Genomic DNA, 27,952 nt, shown 5'->3' with positions numbered 1-27,952 from the left:
ACGAAGACAGAAAAGGAGGGGATTTATACTGGGGTGTATCCTTGAATAGTACAATATAGTAGGTTTTTATTATTTATTCTCCCAGGAACACAGTCTACCTATATACATTTAAGAACAAGTTTTATTATTCTCAGGACCAAAACAAAACAAAAATGAGAATGTGCCTTCTTACCCTTGTCTGGTGGCACAAAGTACTTTGGCCTCTCAAATCCATGTTTCTCCATCCACCTGGCTCCTTGTGCATCCAGCCGGTCATAGAGAGGAGACGTGCGTAGCTGCCTCCCGGTCTGGAAGTCCCAACGGGGAACCTTCAGGTCATACAGCAGAGCTAGAAGATAAGAGCAGTCTGAAAGCACAGAGCTGAGCAACCAATATCCACAAGACTCTGCTCCTATTCAAAACAGCATGCTTTCCAGGCTGCTGTGGCCTAATTTGCCAAACAGTACCAAGTAAAGTAGGCATGTTCTAGAAGAAAGGATCACACTGCAAGAGCTGGCATTGCTCCTCCACAGAGTTATACAGCTGTGAGTCATTAACGACCCTAGGTCTTGGTTCATAATTACTGCTCCAAATTAGTAGGCAGAAACAGTGGGAGAAATGTCATGGTTCTAAACCTTGCTGAGCTCCCAGCAGAGATGAAGGTTATATATCTACGTGGGACACAGGTTGTTACAAAATGTGAAAAAATGGCACTTGATTCCTTCCAGTGCCTGTGTGGTTGGAGCCTCAGACCTGTTACACATGTTTCCTAATTAACCATTTCTGAAGTGAAAGGGCACACAGCCTACCTTGACGTGGTGGCTCTGAAATCTGACAGGTTATGCAGTACTGTCCCAGTGACATTATTCACATAAAGCTAGGGTCAGAATTCCTTTCTCCTACTGTCCAATCTGCAATAGCAATAAGTGAAAATATCCAGAAAGACTATGATCTCTAGTCCTTTCCAGAGAGAAGACCTGACTTCACACCATGCCAAACAAGAGGCATGTTTGTGTGGGGCGAGGCCGGGAGACGAAGGCAGGCATGTTGGAGTCCTTGTACTGTCACACCCCACTCTGAGGCTTCAGGTTCTATTCTCCCCTTCCTCATTTTCTACCATGCCTGCAACTTCCATATTTTGAGAATCTGAGGAGGCCACCAAAAGTGCCACATCATCAAGAAGAAGCTCAAGCTCAGTTGCTATTTGCACAGGTTCCAAAGTAACTACAGATGGAGAAACCTAGACTTGTAATAGTTCAACACTGTAACCAAAATATTTGCTAAAAATAAGGAACCATAGCAATTACACATATTGCTACCAGGTCCTTTAACTGCCATGAATGTGAATTCTCTGCTAGAGGCCAAAAGTGAGCACACAGGTGTGAAAGGTCATCCAGAGTCCTCACTGCGAATGGAACTTCCAGCTACTAAACCAAGTCCATCCTTAAACAAGAATGGTGGTCACCGCCAATGTAGAAACTTGTCCTGAGCATAAATATGCCCAAAATATTTAGATATGTTTTGGCAAGTCTGAGAATAGTTCTTCAGTACAGGAAAATGAAATCAAAATCTCATTTGGTTCAATTCTTGAGGGCTCATTAGAAAATAAAGCCAAGACAAGATAGACTAAGAAGTTAAAGGAATCCAGTCCTTCAAAGTCAGAGGGAAGCAAAAACAAGGAGAAAGAGAGTAGGGATGATTTGTATTTACATGCGAAGCAGTTTCCTATCTTGCTAGCATATGACGGGTCAATGACGGAAGTCACTTGAAGAATCCTGAAGCTTTGAGACTAACTTGGCAAATTCCAGTTCTCCTTGGAAAGGAACATGATCCCAAACACCAAGTAGGGAGTGAGAGCATTCACTCTGACACAGCACAGCAGATGGGAGGCAAAGGTGGGCATATACAAGCTGCAGCAAGGACATGGCAGTAACTGCCACCTGTATGTCCAGCTCCTCTTTCCTGGTCCACAAGGTAAATAAGGTACAATACACTAAAGAAATGTTCCATATCAACCATGTGGGCATAATGCCCACAACACTGGCCTGAAACCACTAAACATCAGAAGCCCAACTTAAAGCAATTACTAAAGAACCGAGGCAGCATTTGGTCCTGTGGATGACAGAATAGGCCTGCAGTGAGGTGCGGCAGGGACAAAGCTTCACTTACGCATGACTTCCATGACCCGGTGGCGCAGAAAGGTGCGGCTGCTCTGGAGGGCTCCAAAACGCTTCAAGTCCAGTTCCCAGACGTTTTCTGAGGGATAGCCATGCACCATCCATTCAGCGAGGTACCTGTGTGGATGGGGGGAGTTGCTGGGCCTCTCAGCACTGTGACTCACTCAGTGCTGTGCTAGGAATCAAGCACCAACAGAACCGAAAGACCAGATCTTGTCACAGACTAGGTGAGCAATTCTGGGTAATTTCCTCAACTTCTGGGAGAAACAAATTGGACTCATTTATTGCTCTTGCAAGACCACCGTGGAGACTTTAGCTCTAATGATAAGATTCCCTAGAAAGTATTTAATAGATAAGCCACAACTCTGCAGAAACAAGACTAAAATGTACATACAAAAGTACTCTAATTTACACAACCAATGAGCTTTTTTTCTATAGTCACCTCAGGAGGTTACACAGTTATGTGGCCGTATCTCCTTTGCTCCAGACGTTTTTGGTAACATCTATTCTGTAACTGTTTTCAGAACCATTCTACAAAAAAATACTTGTTCGTTATAATTTCAAAAATTTTAAAATTGTGGTAAAATATACGCAGCATAAAAATTTACCATCTTTATTATTTTCAAATGTATAGTTCAGTGGTATAAAGTACTTTCACATTGTCTATAACCATCAACACAAACCATCTTCAAAATTCTTTTCACCTTCCAAAACCAAAATTCTGTATTCATTAAGCAGTCACTCCCATCCTCCCTGGCCTAGCCCCTGGCAATAACCATTCTACATCAGTCTCTATGAATTGGACTATTCTAAGGATTCATATAAGGGGATGTTACACAGTATTTGTCCTTTCAACACTGTCTTAATTTTTATTACTGCCAAATTTTAAAATAAAACCATCTGTAATCAGCATCATCTTCTATCTCATTCATCACAACTGGTTGTTTCCAAAATCAGATATACAAAGGACCAACATTTGTTACGACTGAAGTAGTACAGAAGAACATCCCACAGGCTCCAAGGCTAACTCCAAAAGAGGACTTCCACCAGCGTTTAGTACAGTGACGTTTCTGGGCCTCCCAGGGTGAGAACTTTGAAGGGGATACGACTGTCAATTGCATGTGCATACTGGATTAAGTACATTACAGGCCGTACTGACAAGGAGTAGCTCCAGAAAGGAAGAAGCCCAGCAAGCTGAGTCTGAGTGAGAAGGACTTACTTTCCGGCTCCCCCGCCAAACGAAAGGCCAGCAGAGTTCATTCCCGCCAGGACAAAGTAGCCCTGCACTGAAGGAGACTCTCCCATGAGGCACCTCATGTCCGGGGTGAAGGTCTCAGGGCAGTTCACCAACTTCACGATCTCCAGAGCCTCCAGTTCTGGCATCCGACGCAGGAGGGAACTCAGCAGGGGCTCTGAGCAACAACAGCAAACCAAAACAGAGTTCCCAGCTTTAGGGAAGCCCCAAACATTCTACCCCTTACGCTTCTCTACCTCCCTCCTTTTAGAAAATTCTCTTGGAGAGCTTTCCTAAGAAGAGCCAGCTTGGCCATTTATCAGAAGCAGAAACCGTGGTGGAATCGTGGGGCGTACCTACAAAGTGATCGACATAAATACAGATGGAGAGGAAAGAAAGATACTCTCTAGAGAGGAAAGGGGCTGAGGGAGAGCAGATACCACCCGTGCCTACAGAGGACAATCTCAAAGGGATCAGAACTCGAGGGAAAGCCCTTAAATGGCCCCCAAGGAGATCTGCAATTAAAGACAATGTCACCTAAGTTGGAACAGCAGCAAACGACAGAGCCTCGGCCTGTTTTAAGGTAAGTCCACAGTCAGGGAATAAGCCAGTGGGACAGTGGTAACAGATGACACACCAGGCTGAAGCAGGCTGGTGGGTACATTGGGGTTTATACTGTTCTCCCCACTTTTAAAAGTCTGAAATGTCCCCAAAATTAAGTTCTAAAGGGAAGGAGGGACACTCTTCATTCTAGTCCCTTTCATAGCTTTTGAATTTGGGACCATGTGACTATATGACCTATTCAATAAATTAAAATTATTTTAAAATTGAGTAGAAGAACGTATTAACAAAACAATTCTGCTTTTTAAAATTCTCTTCAATTTTATACGAAGTCCTATCAAAAGAAGGTTTCCTCCTAGCCTAAAATTTCAGCAGTGATGTTAGGTAAGTAAGAGAAGCCAAAAATCATTTAACCGAGATCCAAGATTTTTAGTTCCCTGAGTCTGTTCACCAGTAACTGTATCCTCAGACCAGACAAACTCTGTAGACTGCCCTCTGTAACCACCGAATGGTGTTGTTACAAAAATCAAATAAGGAACTACGGAGGCATACCTCGGTTCAGTTCTAGACCACCTCAGTAAAGCGAATGTTGCAATATAGCGAGTCACTGAATTTTCTGGTTTCCCACTGGCTATAATATGTAAATAGTATGTTTACACTCTACTGTAGTGTATTTTTTAATGTGTGTGTGACAGCATTATGCCTAAAAAAGCAATGCACATACCTTAAAAACAAATTTAAAATAAAATTAAATACTTTACTGCTACACTAATTTGAAAAGATTCATGCACCCCAATGCCCCAATGTTCATAGATGCATTATTACAATAGCCAAGATGTGCAAGCAACTAAATGTCCATAGACAGATGGGTAAAATAAACGTGGTTACATATATATATATATATATATATATATATATATATATATATATATATATATACACACACACACACACACACACACACATACATACGTACATATATATATATATATATAATGGAAGACTCAGCTGTAAGAAAAAAATGAAATTTTGCCATTTGCAACATGGATGGACTTGGACGGTATTATGCTTGCTTAGTGAAATGAGTCAGAGAAAGACAAATACTGTATGTTATCACTTATATGTGGAATCTAAAAAAGAAAATGAACTAGTGAATTAAATAAAAGAGAGAGAAAGAAAGAAGCAGACTCACAGAATCAGAGGATGAACCAGCACTTACCAGTGGGGAGAGGGAAGGAAGAGGGGGCAGGAGAGAGGCAGGAGATCAAGAGGAACAACTACCATGTACAAGATAAACAAGCTACAGACCTACATTGTACAGGACAGAGAATATTTTATAATAACTGAAAATGGACTATAACTTAAAAATTATGAGTCATTATGTTGTACACCTGAAACTTATACAATATTGTACCTTAACTAGATCTCAGAAAAACTTTTTAAAAAGTCAACTCATTCAGACTTCAGTGCATTATTAAAACTTCTAAAAAAAAACGTAAAAAAAAAAAATTGCTAAAATATGCTAACCATGATCTGAGCCTTCAGCAAATCTTTTTTTTTTGCAATAGTAACAACAAAGATCACCGATCATAGATTATAACAAATATAATAATAATAATAAAAAAGCCACAATTACCAAAATGTGAGAGACACAAAGGGAGTAAATGGAAAATGGCACCAACAAGCTTGCTCAACACAGAGTTGCCACAAACCTTCAATTTATTCAAGACGCAGTATCTGCGAAGAACAATAAAACGAGGTATGCCTGCATTCCTGAAAATGCTTTAAAATGTAAGGCATTCGTGTTACAACCTAGTTCACATACCAAAGTGATCCCAGTCTTCCTGTAGATTCTGAATCTCCAGCTGGTTCTTGCCCTCAGTGAAAATTGGTTTCGGGTTCTTCTCAAAGCCCCCAGACAAGATGCCACCCTGCCAGTTCCGAATATAAATTCTTCCGTCAGCGTCCACAATAGCTGAGGAAGAGAAATGACAAGGGGGTGGGGAGTAGGAGAGAAGAAACAGGGTTTAGGGCCCAGCCAGCATTCCAGATGGACAGAAAGAGAAGCACAACAAAAACACCAATTATAGGCTTTATTAGCCACACAGCATCCAGTGAACACAGGCTCTCATCAGCTTGAAAATACCTTTCCCGCTCATGGGGGAGGATCCTCCCTCTCAGGTTTACAGTGGAGACTTTCTCAGACTATGCCTAACCAGATCAGTTACCTAGAAGCTTTAACTAGTCCTCACAACCAACCAAACTACGTAACTGCCACTGTGCCACGTGAAAGCCTAACAGAAAGGGGGCTGCAGAGCCCACTCTAGGGACGAAGACCTCAAAGTGACATCAAACCCTCCCACGGCACCGGGAGTCACTGAATAGCTCACCTGTGACATCTCCACTATGTACAGCATTGAGACAAAAACTCTTAGGTTACATTCCAAACATTCTCAATTTGGAATTACAGTTAACTTGCCAAAAAACAAACAAAATTGCTGAAGTGGGATGGCCAGAGTGGGCATTTTCATAAGGAGTCAGTTATTACAGGAAAGTTAGAATTGGGTCCCCCTCCCTGTAACATGCTCCAGAAAAGACAAGACTCTTTGGGCACAGTCTGTCCTTAGCAGAAAGCCTTCCTCTGCAGAGGACAGAACGGTGGCAAGGAAACAAGATTAAAAACAAAGTGCGAGTCCTCACTTGGTGCGTTGCTCTGCAGGGGGGTCTCCAGGGGGCGAGTCAGAAGGTAGAAGTGCTCGCAGGCATGTAACGGGATACTGACCGGCTCCTCGTTGGACAGACCCAGCTCGTATGCCCACTACAAACGGACAGATTGATTTGTGGGTGGAAGAGGAACAGAGAGACAAATGAGCAAGTTCAGCCGCTTGAGAAGAGTTTAATTTCAAGCAGCTAATGGGCACTCTCGCTACCATGTCAGCTGTGGGAAGCCAAGCTCCCGCCTGCTGTAGTTCAGTTATCGGATGGGGAGCAACACTATACCCTTTAAAGCACAAAATTTACTCTTAGCTCAAAGGAGGACCGATTTACCAGCTGTAAAAGGAACTCGTGGGGAGCAAGCAAGGCCCTTTTAACAGAATGCCTGGCCTCAACTGCAAACCCCAGATACCAATCACAAAAGAACTTCACAGGTCAGAGAGTATTCCTAGGTCCCCTTAAGACTGTGGAGGGGGAGGCAAGGGGCCAGTCTGCCCCCAGACCAACAGCGGCGTAGTGTTCTGGAAACTGAATGCATGCTCCTGGCACAATAAAACCGCCTACTACTTATTTGCTGGGTGATAGGATGAAATGAATCACCAAAGAAAGACCAAACGCCAAGGGCTGATTTATGTCAAGATCAATTGTTTCCTGGCCTTCCGGACCAGGACAGCACCAGTCACCAGGGTGGAGGAAGGAAAGGTCACCAGTGCTTCTATATGAGGAGTAAGTACAGGGTTCCGATTTGGAGTGCGAGAATTCTGAGTTTTCCCATCCACACAAGAAACAGTGTGGTCCCTGGCGTCTGTTTATTCCGTCACAATACTAACCTTCCGTCTCTACGCCAAAAAATCCTGGAGACAAGAGGTAAATAAGAAAATCAGTGACCCAGTATTGCTGCTAACCTACCTGACCAGCGCAGTTGACAAAATACTGGCACTGGATCTGTCCTTTATCTGTCTCCACACCAGTGACTTGACCTTTTCTGACCATAACATGAAGAATACTCGTCCGGTCATAGATCTGAACACCTGTGGAAAAGCAGAACAAAGGGTTGGTTGCGTCATCACCTACCGTGTCAGAACTCGGCACTTGCAGCAAATTCTCAACTCAAGGATCACTGAAAAGGCCAGGTCGATGCTTTCATTTTAAAAACCAAAAAACTCCTGGAACCTCATCCTGAGACTGTGGAAATGGGCCTTTCCCAAGACTGAAAAGGCCAGGCTAAGTGAAAAGCCAACTTTAGTAAATAACCAAATCCCAGTAATCATAACGGGGCAGGGGAGAAAAAGTTCAGTAGGGCATCTTAAATCCTCATCTACCTACATCACGAATCAGTTTATCCAAAGTGTGTAACACCCTGGGCACTGACTAGTTCTCCCCCTTATTCACTCCAACACCAGGATGTGATCCAAGCTGTCTGTGGATTAAATCCCCAAGGTGTGTTTCAACCTTGGAGCTTCTCAAGTCCCGTGGCGGGGTGCGGGGGGGAATGCCCTTAAATCTGAAGTGCTTTAAGCAGTAACTAAAAGCAGTTCCTTGGAACTTTAATAAGAAAACTGTGGCCCTGAGGGAAAATATTTATTAACAGGTTATTATAGAAACACAAAAGTCCTGCGAAGACCTAAGAGCCAGTGTTCCCACATGGAAGCGGCTTGGTGCCCCTGCCTATCGTGAGGTGCTTTCTTAGACGACCTCTTCCTTCCTAACCCAAAGCCAGCTTACCATTTTGGGAGGCAGCACTTGCCAGGGCAAGGGCCACATCAGCGGAGGACACCACCGCATCCTCGGGAACATGCATGGCCCCCACCAGGTCGTGCACATTGAGGAGAGGGTGAAGTTCGGCCACTTTCCTGGGGGAGATGATCTCGGAAGGGATGCCTATGACACTGCCACAGAACACAGGGGGACAATGACATTCACTGGCCCTCCCGCAGAGGTCAGGTGACAGTAAAGTCAGGACAGGCTTCTAGCCTCATACGTACTTCAGCCTTGAGTTAACACGCTTCAGGGAGATCAGCCGGTCCTGAGTTTGTGCCAGGAAGATCGAGCCCGTCCTTATGTAACCTGGAAGAGAAAACAGCCCAAACTGAGACAGACCAGGCAGAGTGCGGCTTGGGGGAAGGGGCAGAGTGGCAAGCCCACTAGACTGTCAACAGCAGACCTGTGATGAGTCCGGGCTGCCCACCAACCAACCAGTCTCAGCTCAGTCTTGTGAGGATCAAATGAAGATTCTAATGTACATCAAATCACTCTTACAATAGAAGTGAATTGCTACACAGACTTTTCTTGGGGGGAGATGTAACTCTGACCGATCTATATTCTCACCCCTTTAGGTAATTACACCCTTTGGCCTCCTATTCTAGGTGGGAGTGTAACCCTTGGTGAAGGCCACTCACCACATCAGCCTCCCCTCCGCTGTTCCCCAGTACAGCCAGCAGGCCTGTGACCTAAGTGCAAGCCATCTGACCCTCCTGGAATACTCAGTCTTGATCAAGGAGGTGCCTCATCTCAGAAGCAGCAGCGTCCTGGCCAGGCTATTCTTGTTCCAGCTGAGGGACTGACTGCTGTGGGGTCCCCACAACCTGGCCTCCACCCTGCCTCCAGCCAGCCCTACAGGCCCTTAGTGGCCTTCCAACTAAACTCTTTTTTGCCCAAGTTACCCAGGGTCAATTCCTGTTGTTTACCATCAAAGTACCTGCTACAACCGCTACTACACTTGAGTCGATGACAATCTTCCCAGAATGCAGTGACTCTTAATTCTTACGAAGAAAAACATCGAATCAATCAGGTATATTTTAAAAAGTAAATTTAAGTATTTTCTTACTCCTCTTGAAATCATCAGCTAAATATGCCCTTCACTGACATGACAAGGTTGCCAAGTTTGGGGAACTGAAGTGTCAGAGCCTGGTTTTGAAAGGACTCGTATCTTCAATAAATTTATTCCTTTGCTCAATCCTAGAGTACACAGAAAGCAGACCTGTCCATACCACTACCACTGTGAAAAATAAAATCGCTAATTACTGGTCAATGTTTGTTTACATTTCTGTTTGTCTTCGACTGAAGGTAGAGTCAAAATACTGTGGTCAGAGGTTCCTAGTAGTTCTTCTTTCCCCCTATAGAAAAGTTGTTACTCACTGGAAATGTAGTTAGGTTATTTCTGGTAGTGTTCCATCGTAGGTCCCCCCTCACCCCCATCCTGATGGTTTTCTTTTATATTTGAGTATGCAAAATGTTCACATCACTCTAAAAGTCGAAACTACACAAAATCAAGAAATGTCACTACCCCCCACGCCCCCACCCTCCACCCTGTTTCTGTCTTACCCTGGGAAGGTAACCAACCTCAGTACTTCCTGGTTTATCCTTCCTCTATTTCCTTGTTCGCAAAATAAGTATGCACTTGCATATTTTATTTCTTACACAAAAGTAGCCTATTTTATGTCATCTTTAATGCTCTGTTTTTCTTATATGACAGTGTATCCCAGAACCCACTCCACAGCAGTTCACTGACATCCTCTTCCTTTTCTCATCCACCTAGCAGTCCTTCATGTGGTTGTTCCACTTCATTTTACCAACGTCCTATGTATAATATTTAAATTTGCAGTCTTACATTTGCAATTAGATAGTATTACAATAATTAATCTTGTGGGCTTATATTTTTGTACAAAACATTCTTAAGGGCAAAAAACAAGGTACAGTCTTTAAAAAAAAAAAGGTACGTAATAATATGCTGAATACAATCCGAGTTTGGTTAAAAAAAAAAAACAAAAAAAAACTATACCTGTATACATATACCATAAAAGGGAGTCCAAGGGTACAAACTAACCAGAGTGGTAACTTTCAGGGGTTACTGAGTGGGGAGGAAAGATTTTCACTTTTTATTTTTATATTCCTATATAGCTCATATTCATTATAATGAGTATATAACTTGTTACATATGTTTAAAATTTTTTTAAAGTTCCTTATAACTCACTAAACATTTTTTTTTCAATTGATTTGACATGGATTTGATAAATGGCTTAATCTACCTGCATCTAGGTTTCTTATCTGTAAAAGAATGAACCTTCCTCCTTGTAAGATCAAATGATATACGGAATACTTTCAAAAAGTTATTAAAACTTTTAGATTAGCATGTTCATTCACTCGACAAAAATTATACTTCATGCAAAGGAAGCACTGCAGAAACTAGTATCTGCATAATGAGGACTGCTGAAGTGATCCACTAACTCCGAGTAGAAAGTTGTTAACGCACACCTCCCGAGAATGAACTATTTTCAGAGAACTGGCACACGATTTCTTATCATTACATCTAGGTTGTACATGCATCATTTGTCTTAATGTCTCAGAGCAGCCCGCTGGGTGACAGTGATTATGGGAGTATACACGTGTAACACTCTGCTGGGTAACAGAATTCTCCATCAGGGAAGCCCCTACAGCATCTTTCACAGCATCACTGGTGAACTACAAGGGGGGTGACAGATTGAGGGGGATGCCCTTACTCTCCCTTGCCTGGCTTCCTCACTACCCCACAGGCATCAATAAGGCGGTCCAGAAAGGGAACGAGACCAAAAGCTAGGCTAACTTACCTTACAGAGAAGAAGTCTGTCGCCCTGGTTTCTCTGGAATTGGACCACCTGAGCGATGTAAGGCTCAGCAAAGCACTAGTAACTGAACCAAGGGACTGGGAGTCAGCAGTTCTAGCTGTGAGCCCATTCTGTGGACCCTCTTCTGACTCAACCCCTAGTTAATATCTGATTCAAGTACCTTGTTGTCATTAAATTAAATCCAACCAGAAGTATCCGAAATACAGTTAGGTTCCATGTCTATCATAGCCAAGTTACCAGAAAATCAGTCTTCAGTTACAATTTACAAATAAGGTTACACTTCAGTTGGCAAAAAGAGAAGCTACCCTCCTCCTTTGTCACTATTAGTCTTGAATTATGTGTCATCTGAATTATGCAAGGTCTTCAGAAGAGCATCCCTCACATGTGTACTGTCCTGAATTTCACCACTGGGTCTCACTACCCTCTCATGATAATAAGAGTGGTCACCAGTTTCATCAGCCATGAGACTAGGCTCGACTCTAGGCTTCTAGCTGACCCATCACCTCACAACAAACTGCTAGACATTCTTTCAACTTGTTATTATATGGGACACAGTACAGATCCATCTTCCTGTTCTTGGGACAATTTCTACTCACTCCAGTACTTTTTAGCTTGCAATCCCATGTCCTTACTCCCCCAATTACACTGGTAGTGGGAAATCCATGTTTATGCTTTCTAGTCAGAAATATCCTTAACAGCAACTGTTGCAGTGCAGGGGATCAAACAATGATTTAACTATCGAGCACCTAAACCTGAGTTCTTTCTCCTCCTCTTCATTTAGGAGCCACTTACTATACTTCAGTGAGTGAAATATGTATGAAATGGCCCAGGAAGACGTTTGTTCCCTAAGAATTGCAGAATCTGAAACGGGTCTAGGATACTGATTGAAGACCCTCAACGTATAGAGAAGGAAACTGAAGACAGCTCGACAAGCTACCTGACTTGCCCTGTGCCACCTGTCACACCCTGACTAGTGCTGAGCCTGGACTAGAACTCAAGTCCAAATTACCAAATCACTGGGCAGACTCGGTGTGAGACCAAAAACAGTACTGAGTAAAAGAGTCTAGATTACTTGCTTACCTGTTTGGATCCCTGTTTCTTGCTCTAATTGATGGTAGAGTTTGTTTGAATAGTCTGCCATCTTCTGCTCAATGGTCAAGTGTCTGGCGGTGCTTAGGATGCCAGCACAGAACCTCGTAGAGCCAGCAGCCAGCCTGTAGGATGGATGCAAATGCTATTAGGTAGACTCACACATCCGTGAATACAACATATTCAAGGTTCCTTATTATAGCACTGTTTCTAACACTAAAAGATGGAAACAAACAAAATGCCCATCAACATGAGAATGATTTAAAATTTTGGAGTTCACCTATTCAACAGAGTACTTTACATACAAAATGAATGAGAGGGGAGGGTACGGGCTCAATGGTAGGGCACATGCTTCATTAGCACGCACAAGGTCCTGGGTTCAATCCCCAGTACTTCCATCAAAATAAATAAATAAATAAACCTAATTACCCACCCCCCGCCAAAAAAATTAAAAATAAAAAGAATGAGAATACTTTTATGCACCAATCTTAATGGAACAACCCTAAAGAAAAAAGCCAGGGGAAGAACACAGTTTAAGTCATGCTACCACTTGCATGAGATGGGGGTAAAAAATGAATATCCAGATAGCCATATACATACCTACCAATACATATTTGATTATACATGTAAAAGAGTATCTAGAAATGATATGCAAGGAACTTAGCTCACTTCCAGTGAGGGAAACCTGTAGCTGAAGGTCAGGGAGAAGGAGACTTTTCCCTGTATGCTCTTTTATGCAATTTCAATTTCAAACTCTGTGAATGTGTTGCCTATTCAAAAATACACACACTTTAAATGTCTTAAAAGTTGTCCAATTTGTGATAGGCAATAGAACATGAAAAGCCTGGAACAGAAAAAGGACACTAGGGAAAAAGTGAATAAATTCTTTAGTGAATAGAAACTTCAGTTAATAATAATATCTCAATATTGGCTCATTCACTGAAACACGAATCTTAACGTAAGATGTTAGTAGCAGGTGAAACTGGATGGGAGGTACATGGGGACTCTGAACTAGCTTCACAATTGTTCTGTAAATCTAAAACTGTTCCAAAATAAGTTAATTAAATGAAGAGGAACAGGAATAAGGCAGAAAGCAGCTCAAAGACGAAGCACCCGAGTCACAGGATTCACTGCTGTTTTACTACAACAGAGAGAGCAGGATGGTAAGATGTGCTGCGAGCCTGACAGAAATACATCCCTTAGCTACTTGTTATGCTGGAGCCTGCCACTTCTCTGAAAACCAAAAAACATGAGTATTGGGCATCACAAAACAATGTACTGGAGATTTCATTTTTCTGTGATTCTTCTTAATGCCACTTCGCAATACTTAGATTAGCTATCGGTGGGTCAGTGTTACCAAAAGGGATGAGGGAAGCCCATCCAATCAGTGAAGGGGAGCCACAAGCCAAGCCAGGTCCAGTTTGATCCTTACCTGCCCTGCTCCAAAAGGACAATATCCTTCCATCCCATCTTAGAGAGATGATAGGCCACAGATGTGCCCATGATTCCACCCCCACAGATGACCACGTGTGCCTCGGCAGGCAGGGCAACGGAATGCGCTTCGGCGACGAATGCACCGCTTCTGACTGAGGACCACTTCTGCCATCCTCGGCCGTTTCTTTGTCTTCGGACCACTGATAGCAACCGGTGAAACATCACGTCTGCCAGCAACTGGGAGATGTGCTCTCACTCAGCTAAGAAGGAGATCCCCAGAATTCCAACTAGACAGAGAAAAACCAAACATATTTCATACCACTGTATTCAGTGCATAGAATTAATAAGAAAGGGCTGAAACAGAGAGTAGTAATTGTTCATTCAGCAAAAGTCTGAGAACTTACTGAGTTCCAGACACACTGCTAGCTGTAGATACAGCAGTGAACACGGAAGACGAGGCCCCTGCCTTTACACAACTTACGTTCTTGAGAGAGACAAGAAGCCAATACACAAATGAAACAAGTAACAAAGCTAGCATGATGGAGTCATTAGGGGCACAGTCAAAATACGATAGTCAGAATAGGCACATGAAAAAATGCTCAATATCACTAATTATCAGAGAAATGCAAATCAAAACTACAATGAAGTACCACCTCACACCAGTCAGAATGGCCATCATGCAAAAGTCCACAAAGGACAAATGCTGGAGAGGCTGTGGAGAAAAGGGAACCCTCCTACACTGTTGGTGGGAATGCAGTATGGCGCAGCCACTGTGGAAAACAGTATGGAGATTCCTCAAGAAACTAAAAATAGACTTACCAGATGAGCCAGCAATCCCACTCCTGGGCATATATCCAGAAGGAACCCTGCTTCAAAAAGACACCTGCACCCCGATGTTCACAGCAGCACTATGTACAATAGCCAAGACATGGAAACAACATAAATGTCCATCGACAGATGACTGGATAAAGAAGTTGTGGTATATTTATACAATGGAATACTATTCAGCTATAAAAAGGACAACATAATGCCATTTGCAGCAACACGGTTGTCCCTGGAGAATGTCATTCTAAGTGAAGTAAGCCAGAAAGAGAAAGAAAAATACCATATGATATCACTCATATGTGGAATCTAAAAAAAAAAAAAAAGACGACGACAAATGAACTTAAATATAAAACAGAAACAGACTCACAGACATAGAATACAAACTTGTGGTTGCCAGGGAGGAGGGGAGAGGGGGGTTGGAAGGGACAGACTGGGAGTTCGAGATTTGTAGATACTGACAGGTATACGCAGAATAGATAAACAACTTTATACTGTATAGCACAGGGAAATATATTCAAGATCTTGTAGTAGCTCACGGTGAAAAAGAACATGAAAATAAATATGTGTATGTTCATGTATGACTGAAAAATTGTGCTGTACACCGGAAATTGACACAACACTGTAAACTGACTATAATTCAAATAAATAAATAAATAAATAAATAAATAAATAAATGTATGTATGTATGTATGTATGTATGTATGTATGTATGTCAGAAAGAAGGTGACATTTGAGAAGACCTGATGGATGGAAAAGAACGAGCTACAAGTGTGCCAGACAGAAGAACGAGCACGTGCATAGGCCATGAAGTGAGACAGACCTGGATGAGTCCAAGCACAGAAAGGAGGCCGGCGTGTCCACAGCATGTGAGCGAGGGGAGACGACCTGAGACAAGGCTGGAGAGGCGGCGGAGAGCAACCGTACATGGCTCTCAGACACCACCACGAGCAGCAGGACTGATTCTAAGTGCGAAGGAAAATACTGCAGCAGGGGAATGAAATGATGGGGTGTGTTTTCCTAAGGTCAGGCTGGCTCCACGGTGCAGAGTGGATTGGAGGAGGGGAACACAGAGGTGAGTCAGGTGCTACTACTGTAGGTGTCCAAGAGGGTGCCGTGGGGGCTCAGAAAGGATGATGGCAGCAGACTCAGAGAAGTGACTGGATCGTTGGGGAAGCAGAAATGACAGTACTTATGTGCCAACAAGCCAGATGTTAAAATGGGGAAAAGGGAGAAATAAGGATGATGGCTAAGTTTCTGGGCTAAGCAACTGGGGCCACTTACTCTATGAGAAGGATCAGAAATAATAGGGAGGGAGGCAGGGAAGGATAGCGAGCAGGAAGGAGGCTGTGACGGTGTGCACGTGTGTGTACAATGAAATATTCCACTCCCTGATGTCAAGTGCGAGGGACCCGTCAGGCATCCATGTGGAAACATCGAGCAGCACCCAGACATGCGAGCCTGAAACTTGGAGTGTGATTCGGAGGTCATCAGCATGTATACAATTCCTGAAGCCCCAGCATTTCGAACACCAAGACTTCTGAGGCTCCCCGCACATACACACGAGGAAGAGAAGGACTAGAGGCAGGACTGAATGCTGGGGCAGACTCACAGAGCATCCAGAGAAAGAGAAGCGGCTGAAGAGATGAAGAAGGAGTGGCTAGGGAGGCGGAAGAACACCAGGCAGAGGTGTCACCGAAGCCCAGGGAGGGACGTGTGTGAAGAAGCAGTCACTACGGAGGGTGCCGAGGAAGGAGCAAGGCGGCCGCGTGTCCACCAGAATTTCACAACACAGAGGCCCAGGTGTCCTAAAAAAGAACATTTTCAGGGGATGGAGGAATGGAATACACGCCAGAGCAAACTGAAGAGTAAGTGAGCGGGGGGGGGGGGGGCGCAGGCGACTGTGACACTGAGCTCGGAAGGGGAAGGGAAAACATGGAGTACAGCAAGGTCTGTTTTTTAACCGGGGACTATTAAGAATGTTTCACCGCTGCCAGGATGAGCCAGGAAAAGGGAAAGAGGTGGGTGAGGAAGGAGAGGGAATAAGAAAGGATGCGGTCCCAGAGAAAGACAGAGAGACGGGATGCAAAGCCATAGCAAAGGAGGCGTGCCTCGCGCTTCCACGGCAATGCGGTAGAGTTGAAGGTACTGGATGTCTGCTCCAGAAAGGAGGGATGACTCGTCTCCTCAGGCTCACCACTCACACACGAGCCACCGGCTGCAACGTCTCTACCAGACAGTAAATGTCGTAGCTTAGAGAAGAAAAAGAACGCAGGCCATGCCTATCGGGAAAGGGATCATATAGAGAATAAGACCTAAGCTGAGCCTGGGAGGATAAAACTGGGACAAAGAGAGACAGAAAGCACACACAGTCAAGCTGCAGAACAAGTCTGACCCTGCGGGCTGGTGGAGGACAGGAAGGGATCTGGCTCGGAGGCCTCAGTGTCTCTGAGTCCTGGGAGCAGAAACTGAAGTCAGATGGAGCCAGACCGGGGAAGACGGTGGATATTTGGTCTGACGTGGCCCAGTACCACAAATTGAAAATGAGAAAGGCAGAGTTTTAGAAAAACTTATCTAACAGCAAAAGAGAGGACTGTTCAAGTTTCAAGAAACTGAAGAAAGACCTGCTGGCTGACTGTGCAGTCACTGAAGTACAGGAAGATGAGGACTTCAGATCAGAGGGGTGGCAACAGCAGACATCAGGGCAGCACACCGCTAGTATCACCGGCACCTCCACTACCAGCCCCGGGACCCAGTGGGCTCCACCATCAGCCCCAGTCATCTAAGGCCAAAGTATCCACGCCCATCCATCAGACAGGACTCTCACAACCGTGACCAACGCGGGTACAGATTGTATTCCGAGAGAAATCCCAACCAACGAGGGACTAACTATTTGGGCCACTCTGGGGGTGCCATCATGCCTCGTGTCCCTGCCAAACTCTGTCTCAAGACACAAGCTTCTCCACACAGCTAGTCTTGCTGTAAGCTCATCTCCACGTAAACAATTTCTCTCTCCAGATCCAATCCCTCTCTGCTTTCCTCTCCTTCAGACTTCTCCACTGTGCCCCTCAGAACATCCTTTCCAAAGTTATATGCCCATCCCTTCACTGATGTCCTCTCCACCTGTGCCTCAACAGAAATGCAAGTCTCCTCTGGCACATGGCCAGCCCTGTTCCCCTGACCTCACCATCGAGAGGTAGGGTCAGGGTCGGCATCCTCATCCTTCTGCACCATTACCACCTGGTCATGCTTAAAAAAGACCCCGTTCCACTGTGGCTGTGCTGGCAGGCACCTCGTTCCTAGCTCCAGGCTACCTCCTGTAAAGCCCCAGGCACACCTCTTGTCTACATCCGGGTTCTGAACCCATAACGCTGCTCCTCTCCCGACCTTGGACCCCACCCTCCTGTCTTCCTTCATCTAAGCAGATAACCTGTCTCATCTTGACCCCTGAAACTCCACCTGTAAACCTCCTTGCATCATCTGCAGCCACCTCTGCCGTCCTGCACAGGGTCAAAACCTAGTTCTCTCACAGGCGCCTGGATCCCGCTTCTGCTTCCTTCCCAAGAACCAAGCTCCATCAACTGTCCTCCTCTGTCAGACACCTTCTGGTTTCCCTCCTCCTCCTCTGCCATTTAGGTACGCTCAAGTACCCCACCCCCCCACCCAGCAGATTTAAGAAATAAAACAAAGCTCCATAACCTTCTTCAGTCAGCAATTTTTAATTCTACAAATTATAAATTATAAAATGATGGTCTTTGCAAAAACTCAAACACCTCCACCCGAGGCAATTAAGATTTCCCAAGACGCAAAGCTCACCAACACCAGTGTTCATGATAACTTCCCAGATTATTTCTGCAGCAGTGAACTGCCCTGATGTCCACTTGTTTGCCACCACCTTTGTCGTGAGTCCCGCTTTTCTTTACCTTGGTGATGGCACGGTCTGCCAGTGGAATTTTTAAGCAAAAATTTCTTAACATGTGCTTCACAACCTATCTTTTTCACTCAATAAACAATACACGGAAAGACCTACTTCTACTCCCCCGCCCCCACTTTACCCCCATCCTACTTTCTCCTGAACCAAAAGCAGGCGGCCTTCTGCCCACCCCACAGGCCACCGACACCACTCTCAGAGGAACACTAATGCTGCTATTAGTCCAGGGGCATTTTCTGGCACCAGCTCACTCGCCCATGGACGCCTCCTTCCTGCTCACACACTCTTTCCTTGTTTTGTGTGACACCCACTGCCCGGATCACGACTCGCCGGCCTCTCTCCTCTGCCTTCTCTATGTGCTGACGACCCTAAAGGGCTCCCTGACCAGCTCCTCTCCCCCGTCCATTATCATCCAGGCGACTCCCTCTCCTATGACTCACGGCCTAACCCCTGACAGCTACCCTGAGCCTCAGGCCAGCACGTCTAGTTGAAGAACCGCCACAGCCACTTGGACCCCCACAGGTCAAACTGAGCACAGAAGGTGAAGCCGCCTTCCTCAGTCTCCAACTCTGTCCACTTCCTGTGTCCCCCAGGGACACCACATACTACAACCCTGGGTGTCAGCCTGCATTCTCCCTTTCTCTCCCCTCCGCTCTCCAGTCAATCATCAGGACCTAACAATTCCACACTGTACGTTTCCCTCTGACGGACGGACTTCTCTCCATCTCCCTTCCCTTTCCTGAGCACAAGCTGCCATCCCCTCACTCAATTTAGGCAGAAGCTCCCCTACGGGGCTTCCAGCCTCTACAGCCTCTACTCTGCACACCATTCTCACCCCCCAGCCCCCACACAGGGCTCTGGGCCACTCTTCTATAATGAAAATCCACCTAGAGCCAGCATACTATGCAACAGTGAAAATCTGAAAGCCTTCCCATTAACATCTGGACCAAGACAAGGATGCCCACTCTCACCACTTCCATTAAATATAGTACTGGAACTCCTAGGCACAGCAATTCGGGGGGAAAAAAAAAGAAGAAGAAATAAAAAAGATCCAAATTGGAAGAGAAGAGGTAAAATTGTCATTACACGTGGATGACATGATACCATATATAGAAAATTCTTAAGGCTCCACACAAAAAATACTAGAGCTGTAAAAAGAATATGGAAAGGTAGCAGGATACAAGATTAACACAGAAATCAGTGGCATTTCTTTACACTAATACTGAAATGTCAGAAAAGGAAAGTAAAGAGACAGTCCTGCTTAAATTCCATTAAAAAAAATAAAACAGTTAGGGATAAATATGACCCAGGAAGTGAAAGACTTACACAAGCAGAACTACAAAACACTGACTAAGGAAATTAAAGATGACTTAAAGAAATGGAAAGATAGCCCATGTTCTTGGATTGCAAGAATTAATGTCGTTAAAATGGCCATACCACCCAAAGCAATCTACAGATTTAATGCCATCCCTATTAAGTGACCCAGGACATTTTTCACAGATCTAGAACAAATAGTCCTCAAATACATATGGAATCACAACAGACCCAGAATTGCAAAAGCAATACTGAAGAAAAACAGTGAAGAGGGAGGAATAAACCTCCCAGACTTCAGACAATACTACACAGCTACAGCAATCAAAACAGCATGGTATTGGTATAACAACAAACATACGGAGCAATGGAACAGAACAGAGAGCCCACAAATAAATCCACTAACTTTTGGTCAGTTAATCTTTGACACAGGAGGCAAGAACATACAATGGAGGTAAACACAGTCTCTTCAGCAAATGGTGTTGGGAAAACTGGACAGCTACATGTAAATCAGTGAAGTTAGAACTGGCCCTCACACCAGACACAAACATAAACTCAAAATTTAACATAAGACAAGACGCTATAAACCTCCTAGGAGAAAACATAGGCAAAACATTACCTGACATAAATGTCAGCAATGTTCTCCCGGGGCAGTCTACCCAGGCAACAGAAATAAAAGCAAAAGTAAACAAACGGGACCTCATTAAACTTATAAGCTTTTGCACAGCAAAGGAAACCACAGGAAAGCAAAAACACAACCTACGGAATGGGAGAAAATATTTGCAAAAGATGAGACTGACAAGGGCTTAATCTCCAGAACATATAAACAGCTCACACAACTTAAAAAGAAAAAACAAACATCCCAATTCAAAAATGGGCAGAAGACCTGAGCAAGCAATTCTCCAGTGAAGACATACAAATGGCCAATAGGCACAGGGGAAAATGCTCAACATCGCTAACTATCAAAGAAATGCAAATCAAAACTACAATGAGCTATCACCTCACACCAGTCAGAATGGCCATCATGCAAAAGTCCACAAAGGATAAATGCTGGAGAGGGTGTGGAGAAAACGGAACCCTCCTCCACTGTTGGTGGGAATGTAGTTTCATGCAGCCGTTACGGAAAACAGTATGGAGATTTCCCCAAGAAACTAAAAACAGACTTACCAGATGATCCAGCAATCCCACTCCTGGGTGCACTTCTGCTCTCCAGTCAATCATTAGCGCCTAACAATTCCACACTGTACGTTTCCCTCTGAGAGACGGACTTCTCTCCATCTCCACTGCCCTTACCTGAGCACAGACTGCCATCCCCTCTCACCTAGTTTAGGCAGAAGCTCCCCTATGGGGCTTCCAGCCTCTACGCTGCACATCATTCTCACCCCACCCCCAGCTCTCACACACAGGTCTGGGCCAGTCTTCTAAAATGAAAATCCTATTTCATGCCCCAGCTTAAAACCTGTCAACGACTGTCTGATGCCCTCAGAAAAAGTCCAATTCCTTGATCCAAAGGGTAAGACCCTTCACTATCTGCTCATTTCTTTCCTCTCCTTTCACATTCTAACCAAGTCAGACTGCATCACTTGAAACTCCTCAAACACGGCAGACGTTTAGTTTTTCATTCACCTCCAGGTCTGTGCGGAACGTTCCTGCTAACTGGTGTGGTTCCTGCCAACCCTCCCCGCGAAATAAAGATAATCCCCTCAGCTCTCAGCCTGTTTGACATCTCATTTGTCCCCTCTCTCCCCTGACACTTGGTCAGGTGACTCTTCCCTGGCCCCCAAACACCCTGCACTACTTCCTCCAGCACAGAGCCAGTCACACCACATAATGGTCTGTTTGCCAGCCAGGGAAGCAAAACGGCAATCAAGCTGAGAATTCAGACTTCAGAAGCAGACAGATCTGGGTTTGAAAATGTCCCCCACCTCAGGTGTATGACTTGGAGCAAGTCCCTCAGTCTCTGGGCTCCTTATCTGTAACATGGGCTAGAACACCTACTACACCCGGCGGCTCCAAGACTAAAGCAGACAGTGCAGGAAGAACAGGGCAAGTGGCGCCGAAGCAGCACTCACTAAGTGGTAGTTTACTTACTGTTATGAGGGAGTTCTCTGAGAGCAGGGAATGATTACAACTGCATCAGGGTTTTCCTAGCATTCAGCGTGGGCACCTAGGAAATACAAGCCGACGAGTGATGAGAACAGAGAACAAACGAGATGGGGAAAAAACTTAATGATGACTCAGATCTCACGGCTAGGCCCCCAGATTTGAGGGACTACCTAAATAACCTGAAAGAAGTTTAAAAAGGCAAAATTCTTGTAAGCAGTTACAATATGCCAGACACTGTTTTATAGATACAACTAATTTAATCCTCACAACTCTGTAAGGCAGATACTATAATTTCTATTCTACCCCAGAAGAAACAGTGGCACACAGAAGTGATGTGACACTTCTCTGTGGCACCCAAGGTCCTGTAACACTGGTGAGTGGCAGAGCACGAATTCAAAGCTAAGCAGTCTGGCCTAGAGTCTGCCATTGAATCATTACTCCATGCAACCTTTAAATTAAGATTAGATGAGTATCTTTAAACTAAGACGAGATGAGGTAAAAAAGGATCGCTGTGAGAACAAAACCACAAGGCGGCACTTTCCCTAGCAGATAAAGGGAACTGCAAAGGTGGCGTTAGAAACATAGTAACAGATGAGTTTCAAGCCACTGAATAAACAATGCTAAAAGGCCAGGGTGATAACCAAAAAAATAATTTTTGACCTTGTGCTCATGACCTTCAAAAGAGTTAGTGACATGGTGAGGGCAAAAAATAAATAAATAAATAAAAAGGATTCACAGTGGACGCAAACAATGAAGAAAGGAAGGCATCAGAGTATTCAAGAAGGTTTGGCAGAAGAACTAAAGCAAAGCAAGAGTGCAAAGGAGTAGGAAAAAACCAAAGAAGTAAATCATGTACATGACTGAAAATAAATCATAGTTCTTAAAAAGAAAATGACTGTATAACATTCTCTAAGAAAAACAATTTCTGCTAAGAAACCCCTCAATACTGGGCCTGGTTATGCTCAGATCTGCCTACACGTCAACAAGAGCAAGAGGACAGCTCCAACTCTCTCTCAACTGTTCCTCTGAATGCTCACAGCATCGTGTGCAAACCCGCAGCTGGTCACAAGGAAGACTGGGTGAGAACAGTTAAGAGTAACACATTTCCCACACCTGCCTCAGCATTGGAGCCACCTGGGACACCAGGCGATCCGGCAACTTTAAGAAATTAATACGAACCCCTATCCGTGGAAAAGTTCCTGCCACCTCCCCGCCCAGCATCCCCCTACAACATGCTGACATGCGAGGCGAAACAGACTTGAAGATGTCTGAATCAAATCAGTGTCATACAAGTCAGTCCCGAGAGGGTCAGTCTTTAAGAAGAGGGCTCACTGCCCTGGCCTGGACGTTTCCAAGTAACCTCACTGCCAGACTCGGCCGCAAGTTTTACCAGTTACTTAAGCACAAGCGGACCGCGCGTTTCCACGCGGGAAAACAACTCCACCTGCAGAGTTGTCCCAGCTGAACAAGCCTGAGCCGCGCTGCGGGGTGGGAGTGGGGGAAGGGGTGCCTGCCCGAGGCGGGCCTACAAGAGCGTGGGCATCCAGGCTGAGCTGCGGGCGCCTGGCAGAGCCGGTGCGCGGACCCCGGGGCAGCTGGACAAGGGTCCCCGAGACGCCACAGCCGCAGAGGCTGAGGGAGTTCAGCCGACCCACTGTCCGCCTTCCGGAGGACCGGGCAGATCCGCCGGGAAGCGAGGGACGGCCGGGACCCTCCTGAGCGAGACCACAGCGGAAAGAGGGGGCCCTGGGGGTCCCGGGGAGGCTAAGGCCCGCGCGGACGGGGAGGCCACAGCGGCCCCGCGGCTTCTCCTTACCTCACGTGCCCCCACGGGCTCCGCGCTCAGCAACACCCGGGCTGACGCATAGCAGCAGCCGCCACAGCAGTCGCGGGGGATCGCGGAGGCCGGAAAGGGGGCACAAGGAATGGGGAGGGAACGAGGCGGCGGGAGGAAAAAAGTTCCGGGGAAAACTGAGCCCGCGACCTTCCGCGCTTTACGGTCCCTAGCAAGGGGACGCCGGCGCGTGATATAAAGCGCGCCCGCGCGCGCCGTGACGTCACGTTAGGGCCCCGCCCCCTGGCACGTGGGCTTGTTTGGGTCTCGCGAGGCCACTCCCCTGGGGCTCTCCACTCCACCAAGATGGAGGCCAGCTGGAGGCCTGGTCTTTCAGGGCTACTTTGCAGCCCCTGTCTCGGATCCTGTCGATTTCTGCAGGAGGAGCCGGGACGGCGGAGATGGCGGCAGCCCCGCTGGAGTGTGGGGAGCGTTGGCGGCGGGGGAGAAGGTTCCCTCTTCCCTCGAGGCGTCTTGCCACATCCGGACCTACGTGGGTCCGCCTCCCAAAGACACTCTAGTCCAGGGGGTAAAAATGACTTCTCGACCGACAGCCACTTTCTTCTTTGGAATCGCTCGGGTCTTCTTGGGCGAATCTCTAGCAGAGAGGATCGGAAATCCGGCCGGCTGGCCTGTCCCGACTTCAGAGGCAGGATTAGAGGACCTGAGCTGTGGGCGGGATCTTACTCTTTGCACCTTGCCTGCTTGTCTGGACCAGAGGAGAAGGAATCATTCACTCCAACCTCTGAGAAGTTGCCCATCCACTCCCCCACCTCACCTACTATCACATCGCCCTGTGTTCTTTCCTTTAGAGAACTTGTCACTGCAGTAGATGAGTGCTTGTTGACAGCCTTTCCCACTGGTTGCAAGCTCTGCCCTCTGACCACAGTACCTAAATCACATACAGGGGTATGTTCTCAGCATTTAGAACAGTGCTTGGCACAACGTCCAGTAAATATCCTCTGAATGGAGAGCGAACTAATAGTACAGCCTCCCCTGCTTGTTGGACCACACTGGCCAATTCCATCCATTGGATTCAAACCCATCTCACCACACAAGCCAATGTTGTTTGATGGAGGGCCTCTTGTGGCCGGGCACCGTGCTAGGTGATGGGACTCAGCAGTGCGCAGGAAAGAAAGGGCTTCTGCCATGAAGGAGTGATCATATAATTCCAGGGACCCCTGTGTGACTGGGCCAGCCCACAACCTGCATACTTTGTACACCCTCACTTGCCAGTTAACTCACACAAGATAGCCCATAGGAGGTCTGGTTTCCTGAGAACCAATACTGCCGTTTGCTACTCTGATGCATGGAAGTTCAGGGCATTCTGGGCCTCCATGCTAGATACATACTTTAATATTTTAGCTCTTGGCTTAAAGCTTAGGGTCACCAGCTGCCTAAAAAAGAAGAGGGCACAGGCTAACACAGCTGGGGCATATTCTCGGGTGAGCCTTTCCTGATACCTAACTGTGGCAACTGGGGGAGAAAAACCACAAGTTTTTGTGATGAGCCATCCTGCTGATGCCATTGCCCGGCATGTGAATTTGGCAGAAACCAAGTTGTCTATAGGAAATGGTGGCTGAAATATAAAGTGCTGTTTAACCTGTTTCAGTACATTCTGGTTTCATGCAGTAAGCAGTGAACAAGCTGTATAGATTTCTCCAAGCTCCCCTCACCCATGCCCTTTTTAAGCCTCTGCTTTAAATGCTAAGCCCTGGGGCTCCCTTCATTGTCAATATTGAGTCTTGTACTTTGTAGGCTCTCATAAGCACCGATGCAGTGTTTTTCAAGAGGATTGTTTTTGTTGTCTTGGCTTCTCCTTTTCTGTTAAAGACCAGAGTTATTTCTTGTATGGTTCTTGACTTCTCTGAGCATAGTATCTGCAACCCTTAGAGAATTACATATTTCTTCATGGGCCATGATTTTCACAACATTAGGTGCATCAATTTTATGCTTTGCAAACCTTCTGCCTTCTCATTTTTCACTCTTTAAGGACAAGAATTGCAAGACATGGGGAGGATACATTTAGCACCTGTTTCAAAAGATCTGTGCCAGGATTTGCTTCACACACCAAGAACTGGAGCTCGGAGCACCTCTTTCCCCCAAGCCAGGTTCTAGTGCCTTACATTCCAGAATGCCACATGGTGGCTGGAGATGGGAAGCATGAAAACAAAAGTACCTTCATTTTGTCTGAGGAGACCCATCCAACCCACATAGCTTCTCCTTCCTCAGAACTAGGGAGTGTCGGGTAGAAAGCTCTGCACCTTGTTTCAGTGAAGGGTCTTCTAGCAGCACGGTTATCACTTTACTCTCTGGTTTACTCTTGGGATGTGTGAAAATGCCAGTGTAATTATTGTAAAGTGCTACCACTCATTCTTTGCATTTGTAAATGTGCAGTTCAACTCAGCATTTTCTGTCCCTGTGTAGCATCAGCCTGTGGTTCAGAGGATGTTTGAGGCACTTTAGTAAATGGTTCTTTCTCCCGAGCCCTGGTGACAATAGGCACACAGGGTGACCGAGCATCTCTGCCCTCCGTGAATGCGGTATTAACATTGTGCAGTGTATTTCTATCAAGCCAGGTTTCAATTGAGAATCTTTTCATGTTACTAAGTTTGCGAATAAATAAACAGACATTTGAACTACTCTTGCCATGTCTATTTGTGAAATGGTCTGCATCTGTAGTAACCAGGTATATGCATTTGCCATCACTGGCACTGAACACTGTACATAAAACCATCTGTACCTGCCTTTACCAAAGTATAAAAGAGAATTTGGGAACCGAGGAAATGAAGATACAGGCATTTGTAAACGTTTCCCTCCGCAGTGGGGGCGTGGCTGTTGGGAGAAAGCCCCGTTCCACCACCAGAAGTCACTGTCGCTGTCACTGGACTTGACACCCAGCCTTACCTTGATTTCCCGGTAAGAACGTGGCACGTGGTGTTTCCCCGTGTGCTGGGAGCCCGTGTGTGTGCATTCCCGTTCACACCTGTGGGGAGAGAAGCAGCCAGTGTTCTCACTTCACCAACTTCCAGCCACAAATCACAGTGTCGTGTTGCAGTAAAACACCTGCTCTGGGCTTAGCGCTGTGCTGGCTGCAGTGGCGCCATTTCTGAGCCCCTGTGAGGTAATGGTAAAACTGGCTCATGTGCCAGGCACTGTGCAGTGCCCTACCTGCCTCACCACAACGACACTCCACCAAAACTGTGTAAATCAGAGGACAGTGTCCCTGCTTCACCTATGAGGACAGTGAGCCTTGGAGAAACACATTCTCAAGTTACAGAAAATAAAACCAGACCTCACGTCCAAGTCTTTAACACATGAAGTAGTGACCTATTCAAGTGAGTGCTAAGTCATGTGCCGGAGACAGTGGTGGTGCTTAGAATCACCTGGGAAATCTAAACCCGTACCTCTGAATGAACTGGAATCAACAAGGCTGAAGGACACATCAGTTCCTCTGAAGGGCTTTCCAGGAACTTCTCTGTATCTAGAATCCACTGGATGCCGACTATTGAAGAGTCTGGAGGAGAAACGGTAGTTGTGTAACGCTGTGTGGGTGAGACAGGACTTGAGCGGGTTCTTAACGAAGCTCTGTTTGCCAATCTGTGAAATGGGGCTAATGCCGCAGTGGCCTCACAGATCACAGTGATTCAGTCATGCTCTTTGGTCGTATAAAGCAGGAGGTGGCACTGTGGCCTACGAACTGAGGTTTCCTGGGTTGCACAGCCCCTCACAGGGAGATTAGTTAGAAACCCAAGTCAGACTAATAAAATCTCCCTCCCCGAGAGGTGATAACCCAACATGGCCCCTTATCGCACAGGAGGGCCCGAGGTGCAGCTGCTTTGGTGCAGCCTCCCAAGGAGGGCTGTGCCCTTTCCCTCCCGCTAACCTTCCCACGACAGGCGCTGTAGAGCAGAGACCCCTAGACACTTGGGCCCGGCAGCATGTTGAGTCTGAGCTGAAAGGGTGGGTGTGGTGGTTGGGGAAGAGCAGGACTTTGGAGCTGAGCTGGCCTGGGTATGGATGCCAGCACTGACTCTTCCTTGGTGTGTGACCCTTTCTGGGGCCTCTGTGCTAGTCACCAACAGAGACGAGAGAGAGAGAGAACCAGCAGGACGTGTATATATGTAGAGGGAGAGATTTGTCTTGAAGACTGAT

General features: G+C 45.9%; 1 protein-coding gene across 4 annotated transcripts in view; it reads right to left on the bottom strand.

Moving 5' to 3' along the window:
* PDPR (pyruvate dehydrogenase phosphatase regulatory subunit) overlaps window positions 1-23,971 on the bottom strand; it is a 39,653-nt gene extending 15,682 nt beyond the window's left edge. For 3 of the 4 annotated variants that reach the window (XM_072967747.1, XM_072967748.1, XM_072967749.1), the window contains exons 1-12: window positions 23,780-23,971; window positions 21,949-22,024; window positions 13,792-14,080; window positions 12,351-12,484; window positions 8,652-8,733; window positions 8,392-8,555; window positions 7,576-7,697; window positions 6,652-6,769; window positions 5,777-5,926; window positions 3,376-3,568; window positions 2,149-2,273; window positions 173-328 (exon numbers count right to left, since the gene is read on the bottom strand). In XM_072967747.1, coding sequence (XP_072823848.1) covers window positions 173-328; window positions 2,149-2,273; window positions 3,376-3,568; window positions 5,777-5,926; window positions 6,652-6,769; window positions 7,576-7,697; window positions 8,392-8,555; window positions 8,652-8,733; window positions 12,351-12,484; window positions 13,792-14,015 — 1,468 coding nt within the window. In that variant the 5' untranslated portion in view covers window positions 14,016-14,080; window positions 21,949-22,024; window positions 23,780-23,971. Of the gene's footprint in view, window positions 1-172; window positions 329-2,148; window positions 2,274-3,375; window positions 3,569-5,587; window positions 5,679-5,776; window positions 5,927-6,651; window positions 6,770-7,575; window positions 7,698-8,391; window positions 8,556-8,651; window positions 8,734-12,350; window positions 12,485-13,791; window positions 14,081-21,948; window positions 22,025-23,779 lie in introns of those variants that run through there. The other variant, XM_006219639.4, reaches the window with a different exon arrangement.
* Window positions 23,972-27,952: the final 3,981 nt, after the last annotated feature.

The sequence above is a fragment of the Vicugna pacos genome, chromosome 9 (assembly GCF_048564905.1).
Source record: "Vicugna pacos chromosome 9, VicPac4, whole genome shotgun sequence".
Taxonomy (NCBI): Eukaryota; Metazoa; Chordata; class Mammalia; order Artiodactyla; family Camelidae; genus Vicugna; species Vicugna pacos.
Note: the sequence above shows the minus strand (reverse complement) of the source record. Positions and strands in the feature narration are given on the sequence as shown.